The following is a 14021-nucleotide window of genomic DNA, read 5'->3' on the forward strand; positions in this document are numbered from 1 at the left end:
TGAGCCCACCCAGAGATGCCCCACTAGACGGGCGTGGCGATCTGCTTAGACAAGGTCAGGAGCTTGAATATTCTGGACACATGGGGCCACTGGGGTTCAGGGTCAACTTCAAGGCATCTAAGGACAATGACAACAATGATGACGACCCTAGTCGTATACTACAACCAGAGTAAAGAGAGTGGTATGTATAAAATATAATTAGAAGAATACAAAGGTTATGTAACAAAATGAATCACTTAAAATGTGCAATTTAGGGGGGCATCTGCATTTCAGAGGAGGCACCTTTATTGCTGTTGGTGGCTATAGTGGGGAAATGAGGAGGAGTAACCGCACACCGGGAAAGGATGCTGAACCATTGTAGGAGAGAGTAGACCCCGTTCTATGTTCCTGAGCAGACACTTTGGATAAGCTTCTGTCCAACCCTCGGTGCATCATGCCGTGGACTAAGGATGATGATGACCTTGGACTATGGTCTTCTAGGAACCTAGCATCCCCCGAGGGCTAACCCAGAAAAATTTGACACGGAAGCCTGACTGGACGAACTGGGCTTTACCTCAAAACTACCTATAGTCCTTGGCCTTAGACTGAAATTCCCTGATGGGAGAGGTAGCAAATGATGTCACCCCAAGATTGTGGAAATGGCGGTTGTTGGACATTGCGTGGGGCCCCTGGTTTAGTGGGTGTCCAATGAAAGGACCCAGAACCACCATGTATTTAGTGTTTCAGTGGTCCTTGAAGTAATATGACAGATAGTAATCTGATAGGCAAGAATCTGCCCTTGTAAGGAATGCTATTGGAAAATTTCCCCTGGTACCAGCATCCATGCTCAGTGTAAACAGAACTCAATCATTTAGGAACTCTATCTGTACAAAGCAACAATTCATGAATTGCAGTTCCCAGATAAACTATATTTGCATAAATTCCTCATCTTGACAGTACCTTAAATTCTATGTCATTGAATAAATTACTGATGTTATCAGTGCAATCGCCTTATACACCAGGGGGATGATTGATAATGTTTTTCTTTTGTTGTTGTTGTTTTGTTTGATTTTACTTATTGCAAAAATGATAATATAACTGCCAAAGGAAACCAGAGTTCATAACCCATGGACAAGCAGATGGATTCTGCGATCCCACTTAGTTCTAACCTGGATCGAAGTCCAATTGGTTCTTATAACATGGCCCTGGTCTATACTCACCTTCATGAAGAGATCACTGAAGATAAAGGTGCTACAACCAAGTGTGGTGAAGAAAGCAGATGGTGCCCCGCTATCGACTGCAATAGTATCTCTTAAAGGCTTGTATGCAAACAAGCAGCCATTAAGTGAGGCATCAACCAAGTTCACATGGAAGAAGCATATCAGCCTGTGTGATCCACAGATAGATGAGAAAAAAATCCAAATATGATGAACAGAAAAGCATCAGAGCTCAAAATTGTGGATAACAATTTGTAGAAGGCTATGGAGGACAGTGGGAACCCAAAATCCATCTGCAAAATATCTAGTCAGATGAAGCCTCTGGCAGATCCCCCCCGTGGCCACAGGCGGGGGATACAACCAGAGATTATTGCGAATTTGATTTGGGTGGATTGAATTATGGCATAATCTGATACTTGGCTAGTTAACCTCCCTTTTGACCCAACCCAAATTGGTTCTAGGCATAAATGTTTCTTGGCTTGTTCCATAACAGAAATTTCTCCTCTGGCTTTTTAAATATTGCTGTTGGTCTTTTTAAAATTATATATATATATATCCTTCTGTTTTGTTTTTCATTGTTTCTGTTAGGTTTCCCAGGTTGTGAAGCACAGAAGGAGTGGATATATAGAAATAGCTGATGCAATGGTTTATCAGGGACAGAAAGTGGGGACGGTGAGGGAATTTAGGGAGCAAGTCATGAATGTGGGAAGGGGACAGAGAACTAGAAAGGATTGTGATGATGTACCTACAACTCTTTTAAAAAATGACAACTATGGAAGTGTATTATATGTGAATTTTATTATTTTATTTCAATAAACCTATTAAAAACAAGTCAACAAACAAACTATAGTCAAGAAAATCAATTTGATCTCCCTTATGATCCCTTTCAACTGGCTACAAGAATGAAGAAAATGTTCTGAAACGGATTGTGGTGATGACTGAAGAATTCTTTTTTGATGTGATCAAACAATTGAATTGTGAATATGAATTAGATGCCTATCAAACTGTTGATAGCTATCAAAGTGTTCAATGTAATAGCATTTAGTCCATTCACAGTGCTGTGCAGCTCACACACGGAACAATCTCCACACGTGTTCTTCACCCCAAAAGTAAACTTTGTAACTTTGGTGATCCATCCAACAGCTTGGTTACAACACACTGAACCCCGAGAAGGCCTCATCCTCATCACAAAGAATGCCCGATCCCCAAAGGAGCGTTTGTCAAATGATGCATTGCTTTTGCGTTATTCAGCTTGCTTATAACCCCAGTTCTGGACAGAACTGGATCACAGATGCCAGGCAGCTGATGATGAGGCTGCTTCAAAAGCTCCGTTGATCCTCAAAAGCAATCCTTTGGCTTGAAGTTAAATAAGCGGCGTCTAGCAGAGAAGCAACAAAGCCCACATGGAAGAAGCACACCAGCCTGTGCAATCACGAGGTGTCGACGGGATCAGATCAATCAGGTAACAGGCACCAGAAGACCCCCAAACAAGCAAACAAACAAACATTGTGGAGAATGAGGGGTCAGAGCAGAGACCCCCAAACCCATCTGTAGACAATGGGACATCCCCCCACAGAAGGGCCACAAGGAAGGGATGAGTCAACCAGGGCGCAGTGTCGCCCTGATGAAACACATTTCATCACACAGTACTCCTCTGGTTCCTTGAGGCTTCCTCACCCCCCACTATCATGACTCCAGTCCTGCCTTTCAGTTCTAGCCTGACCGGAGCATGTACACTGGTACAGATAAGAGCTCATGACACACAGAATCCAGGTCAGATAAAAACCTCAGGAACAGAATTGGGAGTAGGGGTACCACCAGGGTAGGAAGAAGGTGGAGTGGAAGGGAGAACTGATTGCCATGATTGACACATAATTTCCCCACCCCGCCCAAGGGGATGAACAACAGAAATATGGGTGAAGGGAGACATCGGTCTGTATAAGACATGAATACAATACTAATTTAGAATTTATCAAGGGGTCACGAGGCTGGGAGGGGAGAGGAGGGAATAAAGAGGAGCTGATACCAATGGCTCAAATAGAAAATGTTTTGAAAATGATGATGGCAACAAATGTACAAATGTGCTTGACACAATGAAAGTATGTATGGATTGTGATAAGAGTTGCATGAGCCCCCAATAAAATGATTTTTTTAAATGTTTAGAAAATGATGATGGCAATCTATGTACAAATAAACATGCTTAATACAATTCAATATGGAATGTTATAAGAGTTGTAAGAGCACCCAGTAAAATGATTTTAAAAACAAAACAAGCAAACAAAAAACAATCACTTTGCATCTCTAACTTCCCCTCCTCTTCTCCAGGGTGGCCACTGGTGGCAGAAGACATCAGAAAACACTTGTGCTGAGTTTTGGGGAATTTCTTCCTGTGCCCTTCTTCTAACTCAGCTCAGGACCGTGCAAACCGAGACACAGTCAAGTCCGGCAAAACGCATGCGCGTTTTCCTGCTTCCTTCGGAAAGATCCCAGTCTCATACCTGCCCCCTGCCCCCGCCCCCTGCATCTTTTGTCTGGGTTAGGAACCCCTCCTCTGGGTTCGGAAGCCCCTTCTGCTTCACAAGTCTGCAACTGGAACAGAAGGAGAGATTGCATTAGCTTGTTCTGCACAACATTCCCAATCCATAAATATCATAAAAACCCAAAGAGGAATCTTAGGACGTTTTGTGTAAGACGTGTGAAGTTCAGTTTCCAGGCTGCCATCCATGGGGAAACTAGAAAACTCAGGACCCATGAGGTTTGCTAAGGTCCAGAGATAAACCATGTGCACACACACACACATACACACACAGGCTTATACACATATACACATGTGTGTGCAGCGGTAAAGAGTTAAGCCACAGCTTTATTTATTTTTATGTCGCAGTTTTACTAAAGCATAGAGTCACTTCAGAAGTGACTCTCTGCACTGTTTCTTTCAGTTTTCCGCGGGCCTCTGCTCTGGGTCAGCGAGTCTCAGAATTACCTTCAAGTGCAGCCCTGTGTGAGCATTTTCCTGGGGCCTGCCTTCCAGGGGAAGTTCTCACAGAGTCCTTTGTCCATCTCGGGTCTCCCCGGGTCTTTGGTGCACACAGGGCAGAAGTCTCTTCTGTGCCTGTCCGAGACTCACTTTCCCCCACACCCGGCCAGACCTTACTAGAGAGGAATCTTAGGAATCTCTGGGGGACACAAAGGATTCCTCCCAAACACCAGCAACTCAAGCCTACCCAGAAGTGCCTCAAAATAGTTTCATAACCTAATACTTCCCTGTGAGGCCCGTATCCTGGCCCCACCCCAGGGTGCTACACATGATTGGAAGCTGATGGGCATTATGTGGGCGGCTTTGGGAGGTACACATGGGGACTGGGTTTTTGGTTTTGTGTGTGTGATGGGGGAGGGGGAGGGCATTATCTAATGCCTGATCTTTGACAAGCACATTTAATAAAGCACCTACATGATATGATCAGTTAGATGTTTGAGAGGAGTCTCTGGGTAGCACCAATGATGTAGCGCCTGGTTGCTAGGCAACAGGTCAGTCAGGGTTCAAGCCCACCCGGACACCCCTTGGTAGGCAGGGATGGCGATCTACTTGCAAAAGGTCACCACCTGGATATCCACAGGGAACCGTTCTTTCGGGCACAGTGGGGTCGCCGTGAGTCAGAACCGGCTCCCCTGTTAACTCACAACAAAGGTAGCCTCCCTTATTGTGAATTTACCAACTCTGCGTAGAAGCGCAGGCTGGATTAGGCCTTGATGCCCGGAGCGCTACTGCGGAGGTTCTGGTGATGGGTTTAACTCCTAGCTCACTGGGTGGGTTTCATCCCATCACGTCGTGAAGAGATCACTCCGAGAGCATCCCTTCCGTCCCACGCCCTGTAAGTGGGAGGAGCCTTCGGCAGCTGTTGGATAAATACTCCGCGCAGCAAACCAGCCACAGGACGCTGCGGCGACCGACCGACCGACCGACCGGAGACATCTCATCGTCTGGACCGGTTTCAGGCGGGAAGGAGGTGAGTGTCCAGCATGAGGGGGAAATGTTGGGTCTCACATGCGGCATGGATGGATAAGGGATTCCGTCCCGCCTGTGGGAAGATTCCATCATCTTTTCATTCACCGTTTCCACAAGGCGCCTTCGTGTGTAGTGGAGCCCTTCCGCGTTGGGCTGTGATTCGCTCGCACGGTCAGCAGTTGGAAGGCACGAGGGCTCCGTGGGAGAAAGACTGGACTTGCTACTCCCGGAGACCGTTTGCAGGCTCAGCATCCCGCAGGGGGTTGCTCTGAGTCCGCACTGACTCATGGTTTGGTTTGGTTTCTTATGCAGGCCTATGTGCAAAACATCCCTAGTTGTCGCGGTATGGTTCTCAGTCCTGGCCCTGCCCATGGCAGGGGGGTGGTGATGGTGAAGGGGTGGGGGCAGGATGGGGGTGAGGTGGGCTATTGTGGCAACACTCTGGCCCAAAGGTGCTCCGTGGTGTGGTCTCTGCGGAGGCCAAATCAGCGTGGAAGCAGCGTCCCCTAGGAAAGGTCAGCAGTTGAAAGTCACCGGTCATCCCGTGGGGGACAGAGGAGGCTTTCGACTCCCAAGTTAGAACCAAGCTCAGTGGCGATGCCTCGGGCTGTGATCCACAAGGCAAAGGCGTCTCAGTGATTACGTGCTGGGCCGCTAGCCGGTTGGGTCAGCGGTTCAAAACCCCCAGCCAGCCGCCCCTGCGGTGAAAGACTTTCCACACCCGTAGAGTTAGTCTCTGCAGCCCAAGGGGACCGTTCCAGCCTGTCCAATCAGGTCCCTGTAAGTCAGCGTCAACTCGATGGCAATTGAGCTGTTTTCATGTTTTCTATTCCCATAACGAGTTGCGCCCTTGCTAGAAGATCCTTTTGAGCAGGACTGGACTGGATGGGAGTGAGTTTGGGTTTTTTTATTTTTTTTGAGGTGGTGCAAGCTGCTATTAGGTGAATGGTTATCGGCTTAAACCTACTCACAGGCACCTCAGAAGGCAGGCCTTGTCATTCGCTCCTTGAAGCCCCTCTGATGAGAAGTTCTCCGCTGCCCACCTGGGGTGGTCAAGAGTCTGATTCCCTGGGACGCAACGAGCAGCAGAGACGGCAAATGGAGTCGTAACGATAGCCTGTTTGGCCATCTTTCCATGTGCTGGCAACTGCCCCGGCTGTTAGCTGCTGGAGGGACAGCTCGCAAGCGCTGCTCACATCAGGGTTCCCAAGACGCGATGGAGGCCTGGTGGGCAAGGTGTTAGAGTCACGCAGGCCCAGATTGGCTTTGAGGTCCTGGGCCTTCCCCACGAAGGAGCTAGGGTGGGGTAGCATGAAGTGCTTAGTTGCTAAGCTAAGGATTAGAGTCTTATTTACCAAACAAACCCAAACGCACAGCAGCCCCCACCATGAGAAAGACCTGACTCTGTTCCCATTCAAAACAAAAACAAAACCCTAAGCTCGGAGGAGAGTCTGACTCACTGCAAGTCTGTAGAACAGGAGAACTGGATCAAAAGGGCTTTTGCAGTCAATCTTCATGGAAGAGGATTACCACGTCTTTCATGTGCTGGTTGGTGGGTTTCAACTGCTCACCTTTTTCTTTTGAAAAATTTTGTTCTTGCCTCCTCCAACTCGGCACCCCCACCCATCAAAACATGTTTCATTTTTCCTTTGGAACAGTGGCCTCATACAATATTGTCTTTATGTGATTGGCTAACTTCACTCAACGTCTTCCAAATCCATCTGTGTCATGAAGTGTCTGACTGCTTCATCCTTATTCTTAGCGATGCCCTGAGGGTGGTTCCTCACTCATGCCAAGGGTGGCTGCAAGTCAAAATTGACCCCCATCCACAATGTGAGTGAGGGGGAACCCCTGGTCTGTGCCTGCGGAGGACAGTCCTTCAGGCAGGGTGTGTGTGGGGAAGTTCCCCTGAGGAGGCCAAAAGAAAAAAAGACTTCCAGGAGAGGAGATCCCACACACCTCAGCTGGAACTCCCCCAAACCGAAACTAACTGCCATGCAGTCCATGCGGACTCATAGGGACCCAGTGGGAGGGGTAGAACTGCTCCTGTGAGTTTCCAGGAGCCGCAAGCCTCATCTTTCTCCTGAGGAGCAGTCGGTGGTTTCAAACCACTGGCCTTGCAGTTTGAGCCCCAACACAGAGTCATTGCCCCACCAGGGGGCCTCTGGTCTTCCTACACAGGGTCAAGAGTTGGAACCACTCCATGAGGGTGGTTTGTTTTGTCTTGTCTTTTGCTTGTGAACCTTTACACGAGCTAAGCAGCCCAATGGGTGTTAGACCTCTGGTTTGTGTGATGCCAACACATAGCCACTGCACGAGCAGAGGGACACTCCTGAGAGAAAGCCAGGGGTGACTGCGCTAATTAGCATTTTAGAAGGCTCTTGGGAGGTCGTGTTTTGTTTTGTTTAATTCTTTTTTAAAAACACAACTTACTGTTTATTAGATGAATCAATTCAAGGATAGTCTTTGAAGACCATGTGCGGGAAGATACAGCCCACAACCCCTCATTGCATCTGTTGACTCTCCTTCCCAACAGAACCTGGGAAGTTTTGTGATAAGGAAAAGAAAAGACTGTTCCTTCATGGTCACTTGCTTTGTTTGATGGGATTAGGGAGGATAATGGGATCAGTCAGGTGGGGCTAAGGAAACCCAACCCAACCCAACCCAACTGCCTGTGGAGTCAATTCCAATGCATCCCCACCCCCTAGGGCAGAGTAGAGACTCCACGGGGGCCTGAGGCTATACTGGGGCAGATTGCTAGTGGATTGCCGCCACCCACCTTTGGATTAGCAGTTTAGCACTTAACAATGCCACTAAGGGTTGTCCCTCACGGTCAAGTCAACCTCACAGGGGCCATGTGTGCCCCAGGACAAAAACTCACTGCTGGGTCCTGGGCCATCCACACAATGGTTCTTCTTCTTCTTCTTTTTTTTTTTGAGGCCACTGTGTCCATCCATCTGGTCGAGGACCTTCATCATTTTTCCCTGCCCGGCCACTTTACCAAGCAGAATGTCCTTTTCCAGGGACGGGTCTCTCCTGATAACATGCCCAAGGATGTGAGACAAAGTCTCCCTACCCTTGATTCTAAGGCGGATCCAGGGCAGACATCTTTCAAAATGGATTGGCTAGAATCTTGTGGTAGTCTGTGGCACTTTGAAAATCCACGGCACTTTTAATTCTTTCCCAGGATTCTAATTCCAATGCCCGTGGAATCTTTTAATTTTGCAACTTGAGGCTTCAGTTCTTTCTGCTTAGGATCTGATGAGCCTGCGCTTCCCTTTAAAAAAAATGTTTTTATTAAAAAAATCATTTTATTGGGGGCTCATACCACTCTTATCACAATCCATCCATCTATCCATCCATCCATCCATCCATCCATCCATCCACCCATGGTGTCAAGCACATTTGTACATTTGTTGCCATCACGATTCTCAAAACATTTGCTTTCTACTTGAGCTCTGGCATCAGCTCCTCATTTTTCTCCTCTCTCCCCGCCTCCCTCATGAACCCTTGATAATTGATAACTTATTATTATTTTGATTTTCTTTTTTTGTGAGTAATCAGTATGCTTTAATTATGTTTATATTCGATTTGTAACGATGAAAATACATCCTGCATATCAGATATTTACACGACGATTCATAAAAGTTGCAAAATGACAGTGATGAAGTAGCAACGAAAATAATCTTATGGTTGGGGGTCACCACAACATGAGGAACTATTAAAGGGTCTCGGCGTTAGGAAGGTTCCAACCTACTCCCCCAGCGCGGGCTCCTACCCCAGACACAAGCGCGGAGTGCCCCGCCCAGGCCGAACCAGAGTAGACAGTGCCGCGGCGGCGAAAACACTGCTCCCGGCCTCCACCCCGGCCTCGCCCGGTGCCCCGGGAATCCAAGGGCAGCACCACTCTGCCCGCAGCGCGCTCGGTTCGCCCTCGGTTACGCTTAGCCTGCTACCCCCCAGCCCACGGCCGCCTCGCGAGCACCCGCGCTGGTCTCAGTCACGGCCCAGCGAGCCTGCTGGGCAGGGTCCAGCTGCCCCTGGGGAGGGTCAGGACCGTAACTCTCTCCAGGAGTAGAGCCCCTTCTGCCTTCCGAGGAGCGGGTGGCGGTTTCGACCTACCGATCTTGCAGACAGCAGCCCAACGGGGTCACCACCGGGGCTCCACGCCAGGGTGTTCCCGGTAGAGAGAATTAGGAACCCCCCACCTGAGCCCGCGCGCCCCCGCCCAGGGTCCCACCAGCCGCTAGAATGCAGAGCCCACAGGCAGTTCTGAAGTTAGGACTTGGCACTTTTCTTTAGACTTTACTTTGTCTTCTTGAGCCGCCCTTTGACACGTTCTGATCAGCTCTTTCAAGTCACTTTTGTCCCCATTGGCTTTTGCTTCTCTGATCAAGAGCAAGTTTCAGAGTCTCTTCTGACATCCACTTTGACCTTTCCTGATTTTTTAGCAACCATTTGTTTTCTTCATGCATGATGTTCTTCTTTTTTAAATCATTTTATTGGGACTCATACAACTCTTAATCACAATCCACACATCCATCCATTGTGTCAAGCACATTTGTACATTTTTCGCCCTCATCCTTCTCAACACATTTGCTCGAGCCCTTGGTGATGCACATGGCTCTTGATGCCCTCTCCCAGGTCGTCAGGCCTTGTCATTACTCCAGGTACCCCAGCTGTGGGGTACCTGGCTCCGGGAACTAAAATCGGGACAGTCCCTCTTGATCCACTCTCTGGGAGGTTTTTGTGTAAGAATGGAGCGTTTTCTGAAATCAGCGCATCCTCATGTGGCCGTCTGAGCCAGCAATTTTGGTTTCCTTTGTCTTTCAGTGTCAGTGGTTTCAATACTTTATGTCCTTATTTCCACTTTGCAGCCTTTAAGCTTCCCCCAGCTGTTGGCGATCTTCCACAGTCAAGTCAGCAGAGATTGTGACCAAGGATGGCCCTGACTCCCAGAGAACTATCCAGGAGGAATCCTGAGACAGAACGTCAAGACCCTACGCTCACACAAGGGCCTCATGTTCATCCGGGAGAGGGGACCCCTGGGGCGCAGCGCGGTCACCTCCACGTCTTTCAGTCCAGCAGTAGCGCATACGTGAGAAAGGAACTGCAGAGACTGCAGCAGCTGTTTCACATGTGGCTGCAGCCGGAGACGCACAGCAAGGAGGAAATGATTTCCCAGATGGTCATTGAACAGTTCCTGATGAATGAGAACTGCCAAAACAGGTCAACCCTGAAGGAGATATGGGCTTCGAGTGGCAGAGATCTGGAGAAGTTCCTGGAAAGCCTGGACAGTGGCTGCATGGAGCCCCCCAAGTATGTGAGTACAGGGTCCGGGATCTCCGGGCACAGGTAAGAAAAAAGCCAGCTTGGGGACTCTGTCATTAGTCAGGCCCCATCCTTCCACCACTCCTCACCAAGGGGCAGCTCCCGCTTCCAAAGTCGAGAGTGTGCTCTGTCAGAGAGAGAGGAACCTAGCAAAGCATATTGGGGGATTGCTCTGATTATTTAACTTTAACCCCAAGGCAGGAAAGAATCCCTGGGAGACAGGCATTTGAGCAGGCAGGCCCCTTGGATAAGGAAGAAAGGCCTGGACCAGAACTAGCTTTGCCCTGGAGGAGCCTTCTTTTTTAAAAAGTCATTTTATTGGGGGCTCGCACACCTCTTATCACAATCCATCCATCCATGTGTCCAACACAGTTGTACGTATGTTGCCATCATCATGTTAAAAACATTTTCTTTCTGCTTAAGCCCTTGGTATCAGCTCATGTCTCCACCCCCTCCCTCCCTCATGAACCCTTGATCAATTACAAATTATTGTTTTTTCATGTCTTACACAGACTGCTGTCTCCCGTCACCCATTTTTCTGTTGTATGTCCCTCAGGGAGGGGGTTATACATAGATCAGTTCCCCCCATCTTCCCCCACCCTCCTGGTATCGCTACTCTCATGATCGGTCCTGAAGGGGTTATCTGTCCTGGATTCGCTGTGTTTCCACCTCTTATCTGTACATGCTCTGGTTTGTCCAGATATGTAAGGTAGAATTGGGGGTGTGGAAGCATATAAGGACTAGAGGAATGTTGTGTGTTTTGTCGGTGCTCTACTATATCCTGACTGGCTGGTCTCTTCCTTGGGACCCTTCTGTAAGGGGATGTCTGATTGTCTACAGATGGCTTTGGGTCTCCACTCTGTGATCCCCCTCATTCACATTGATAGGATTTTTTTGTTCTGGGTCTTTGAAGCCTGATATTAGGGATCCTTCTTGCCATTTTTATTCACCAGGAACACAGAGCAAAGAGACAATGATCATGAAAAGTTTACACCATCGGGGAGAGGGCAGTGAGGTGTGGTGGTCCCTCCCGAACAGAGGGATCCTGCAGAGGAGGTCGAGAGGAAGGTCCCCACAGAACAGGTTCTGCCACACAACAGCCATCACTGACCACGTCTGGGGTTTGTTTCCAGGTCCATGTCTGCATGCAGGGACAGGAAGCCTTATTTGGGGAGAATATACCCTTACGAGATGTCATTGTTCACCTAAGAAAACAGTCGTCAGCAAGGATTCCAACAGGAGAGAACATGGGCGCCCCTTTCCAGCCTCCCCAAGATTCTCCTGAGCGCACAGGACAGGGTAAGTCAGGGGAATGGGAATTCTAGTGGGGGCGTCTGGGGACCCTTTCAAGTGTGCAGCTGTGTTGAGTGGTCCCTCTGTTTCCACAGGAAGGAAAGAGAAAGAAGACCACCTCTGCCTTTCTTCGCAAAGGGCTCCAGAAAACGACAGTGCCGCTTGCCACAACAATCACACACCTTTGCTCTGGATCATCCAGGAGGATCACAAGCCTGAGGAGAGAGACGCTGAGGGGGACATGGCGGAATACTGCGAAAGAGCAGGCCCAGGCGCCGTTAGATCTCAGGCAGAGCCGCTGGAAGAGGCCTCCCATGCAGAGGCCCCTGTGGCTGTAGAACCCGCGTGCATCCGCGGGCCAGACCTGGCTGGTGCTGGGCCTGCCCACCAGGGCAGCCAGGGGAAACCACCAGGTGGGGGATCCCCAGGAAAATTGCGCCAATGTCCCAAACCACACAAATGCGGGGACTGTCCCAAGAGCTTTAAGTACCTCTCTCAGCTGGAAGTGCACCAGAGGCGACACCGGAACGAGAGGCCCTTCGTATGTCCGGAGTGCCACAAGGGCTTCTTCCAGGCCTCGGACCTGCACATGCACCAGCTTATTCACCGCGGAGAGAAGCCCTTCCAGTGCGGCCTCTGCAGCAAGTCCTTCAGCCACAGAACCAACCTGCTGGCTCATGAGCGCATTCACACCGGAGAGAAGCCCTATGAGTGCAGCCTCTGCAGGAAAAGCTACCGCCAGTCATCCACATACCATCGCCACATGAGGAATCAACACAAAGTGGCCGCTTCCCAAGCTACTCCCTCGCCAGGGTGCACATAAGCTATTTTCAACCTGTGGGTCGTGACCCCTATGGGGGGTGGTCCAACGACCCTTTCCCAGGGGTTGCCCAATTCCCAACATTAGCAAGATGACAATGAAAATAATTTTATGGTTGGAGGGGTCACCACCACATGAGGAACTGAATTAAAGATGGCCTTCGGAAGGCTGAGAACCACTGATGTAGATAGAGCTCCGTGCTATGACCTACTTAGAATATGCCGTCCGATTTCCATACCCAGTATGCTTGATGTTCTACAGCCCCATCGATTTTTGAAGACAGTTTATGGAGAGTTCGTTGGGAGTTTACACGTCAGCGCATCATTTTTGTTGTCAATAAATCACCAAAGCTCCCAAGGGCTCGCCATTTCTTGTTGTATCTCCCTCTTGTGGGCTAGTCTCTGCCCTTTCGCCCAGGTTAACACATCTGTCTACCCCCTGGTCTACTCCCTTTCCCCCTCCACCTTCCACCTCTGGTAACCACCAAAGTCTGTTTGTTATGAAGGCACTTAAAAGTAATAAATAAAAACATTTGATCATGTTGTGATTGACTAACTTCTCTCAACAGAAGGCCCTCCAGTTCCATCCGTGTCATGACGGGTTTTACAGATTCCCCATTTTCTGTCAGGGATGTGAACATAGGGATGTGCTGTGTGCGAGCACCCATGTTTATTTGGGCAATTGCCCACCAGGAGGCATTTGGGTTGTTTCGGACATGAATGGTGCTTCCAGGAGCCGTGTGTTCAGATATTACAGTTCATGCTATTGCTGTAGTCTGTGCCAGTTAACGAGATGTTGGGTCATGTGGTATTCCTATTGAATCTTTCTGCACGCTCTCCAGTATTTGTTTTCTTCTGTTTAAAACTCTGTTATATTGCTCCCAGCACTCTGACGGTGTCTATGGGAATAATGGGTGAGGGCTCCCTACCTGTCACTGCAGCAAAGGACACTGGAAATGGTCTGGAATCAGGGAGCGTGTGGAGAGCAACTTGGGAGGAACAAGTTTATTTTGTATTGAATGATTTTTAATGAATGCAATATTAATCCTTGCAGATGAGCAATAATCATTAAAGTCAATTAATGATAAGAGAAAAACCCTGTGATTGCTTCTGGGGTGAGGTCCTACTATGCTGAGCATTTTTCTTCAGGAGAGTTGGTTGCCCGAATATTGTCTTTGGTGAACTGTCTGTTCATGTCCCCTGTCCATATTTTAAGTGAGCTGTTTACTTTTTTCTTGAATTGTTGACGTTTTCTATGGGCTTGTTCACTAATTTAGCTGAAGTGCCTACGAATGTAGCTCTCAAAAAAGTCAAAGTCATTTTTTCTTTTTTTTAAAGATAATTTTATTGAGGGCTCTTACAACTCTTATTACAAT

The 14021-nt window shown here is 48.6% G+C and overlaps 1 protein-coding gene across 1 annotated transcript; it reads left to right on the top strand.

The window, feature by feature from the left end:
- Positions 1 to 3808: 3808 nt before the first annotated feature.
- On the top strand, positions 3809 to 13156 carry ZSCAN4 (zinc finger and SCAN domain containing 4). Its single transcript, XM_075536496.1, has 4 exons — positions 3809 to 5203; positions 10080 to 10525; positions 11667 to 11832; positions 11922 to 13156. The coding sequence occupies exons 2-4, from the start codon at positions 10145 to 10147 to the stop codon at positions 12647 to 12649; spliced, it is 1275 nt and encodes a 424-aa protein (XP_075392611.1). The 5' UTR covers positions 3809 to 5203; positions 10080 to 10144; the 3' UTR covers positions 12650 to 13156.
- Positions 13157 to 14021: the final 865 nt, after the last annotated feature.

This window comes from Tenrec ecaudatus, chromosome 18 (assembly GCF_050624435.1).
Source record: "Tenrec ecaudatus isolate mTenEca1 chromosome 18, mTenEca1.hap1, whole genome shotgun sequence".
In the NCBI taxonomy this organism is placed as follows: Eukaryota; Metazoa; Chordata; class Mammalia; order Afrosoricida; family Tenrecidae; genus Tenrec; species Tenrec ecaudatus.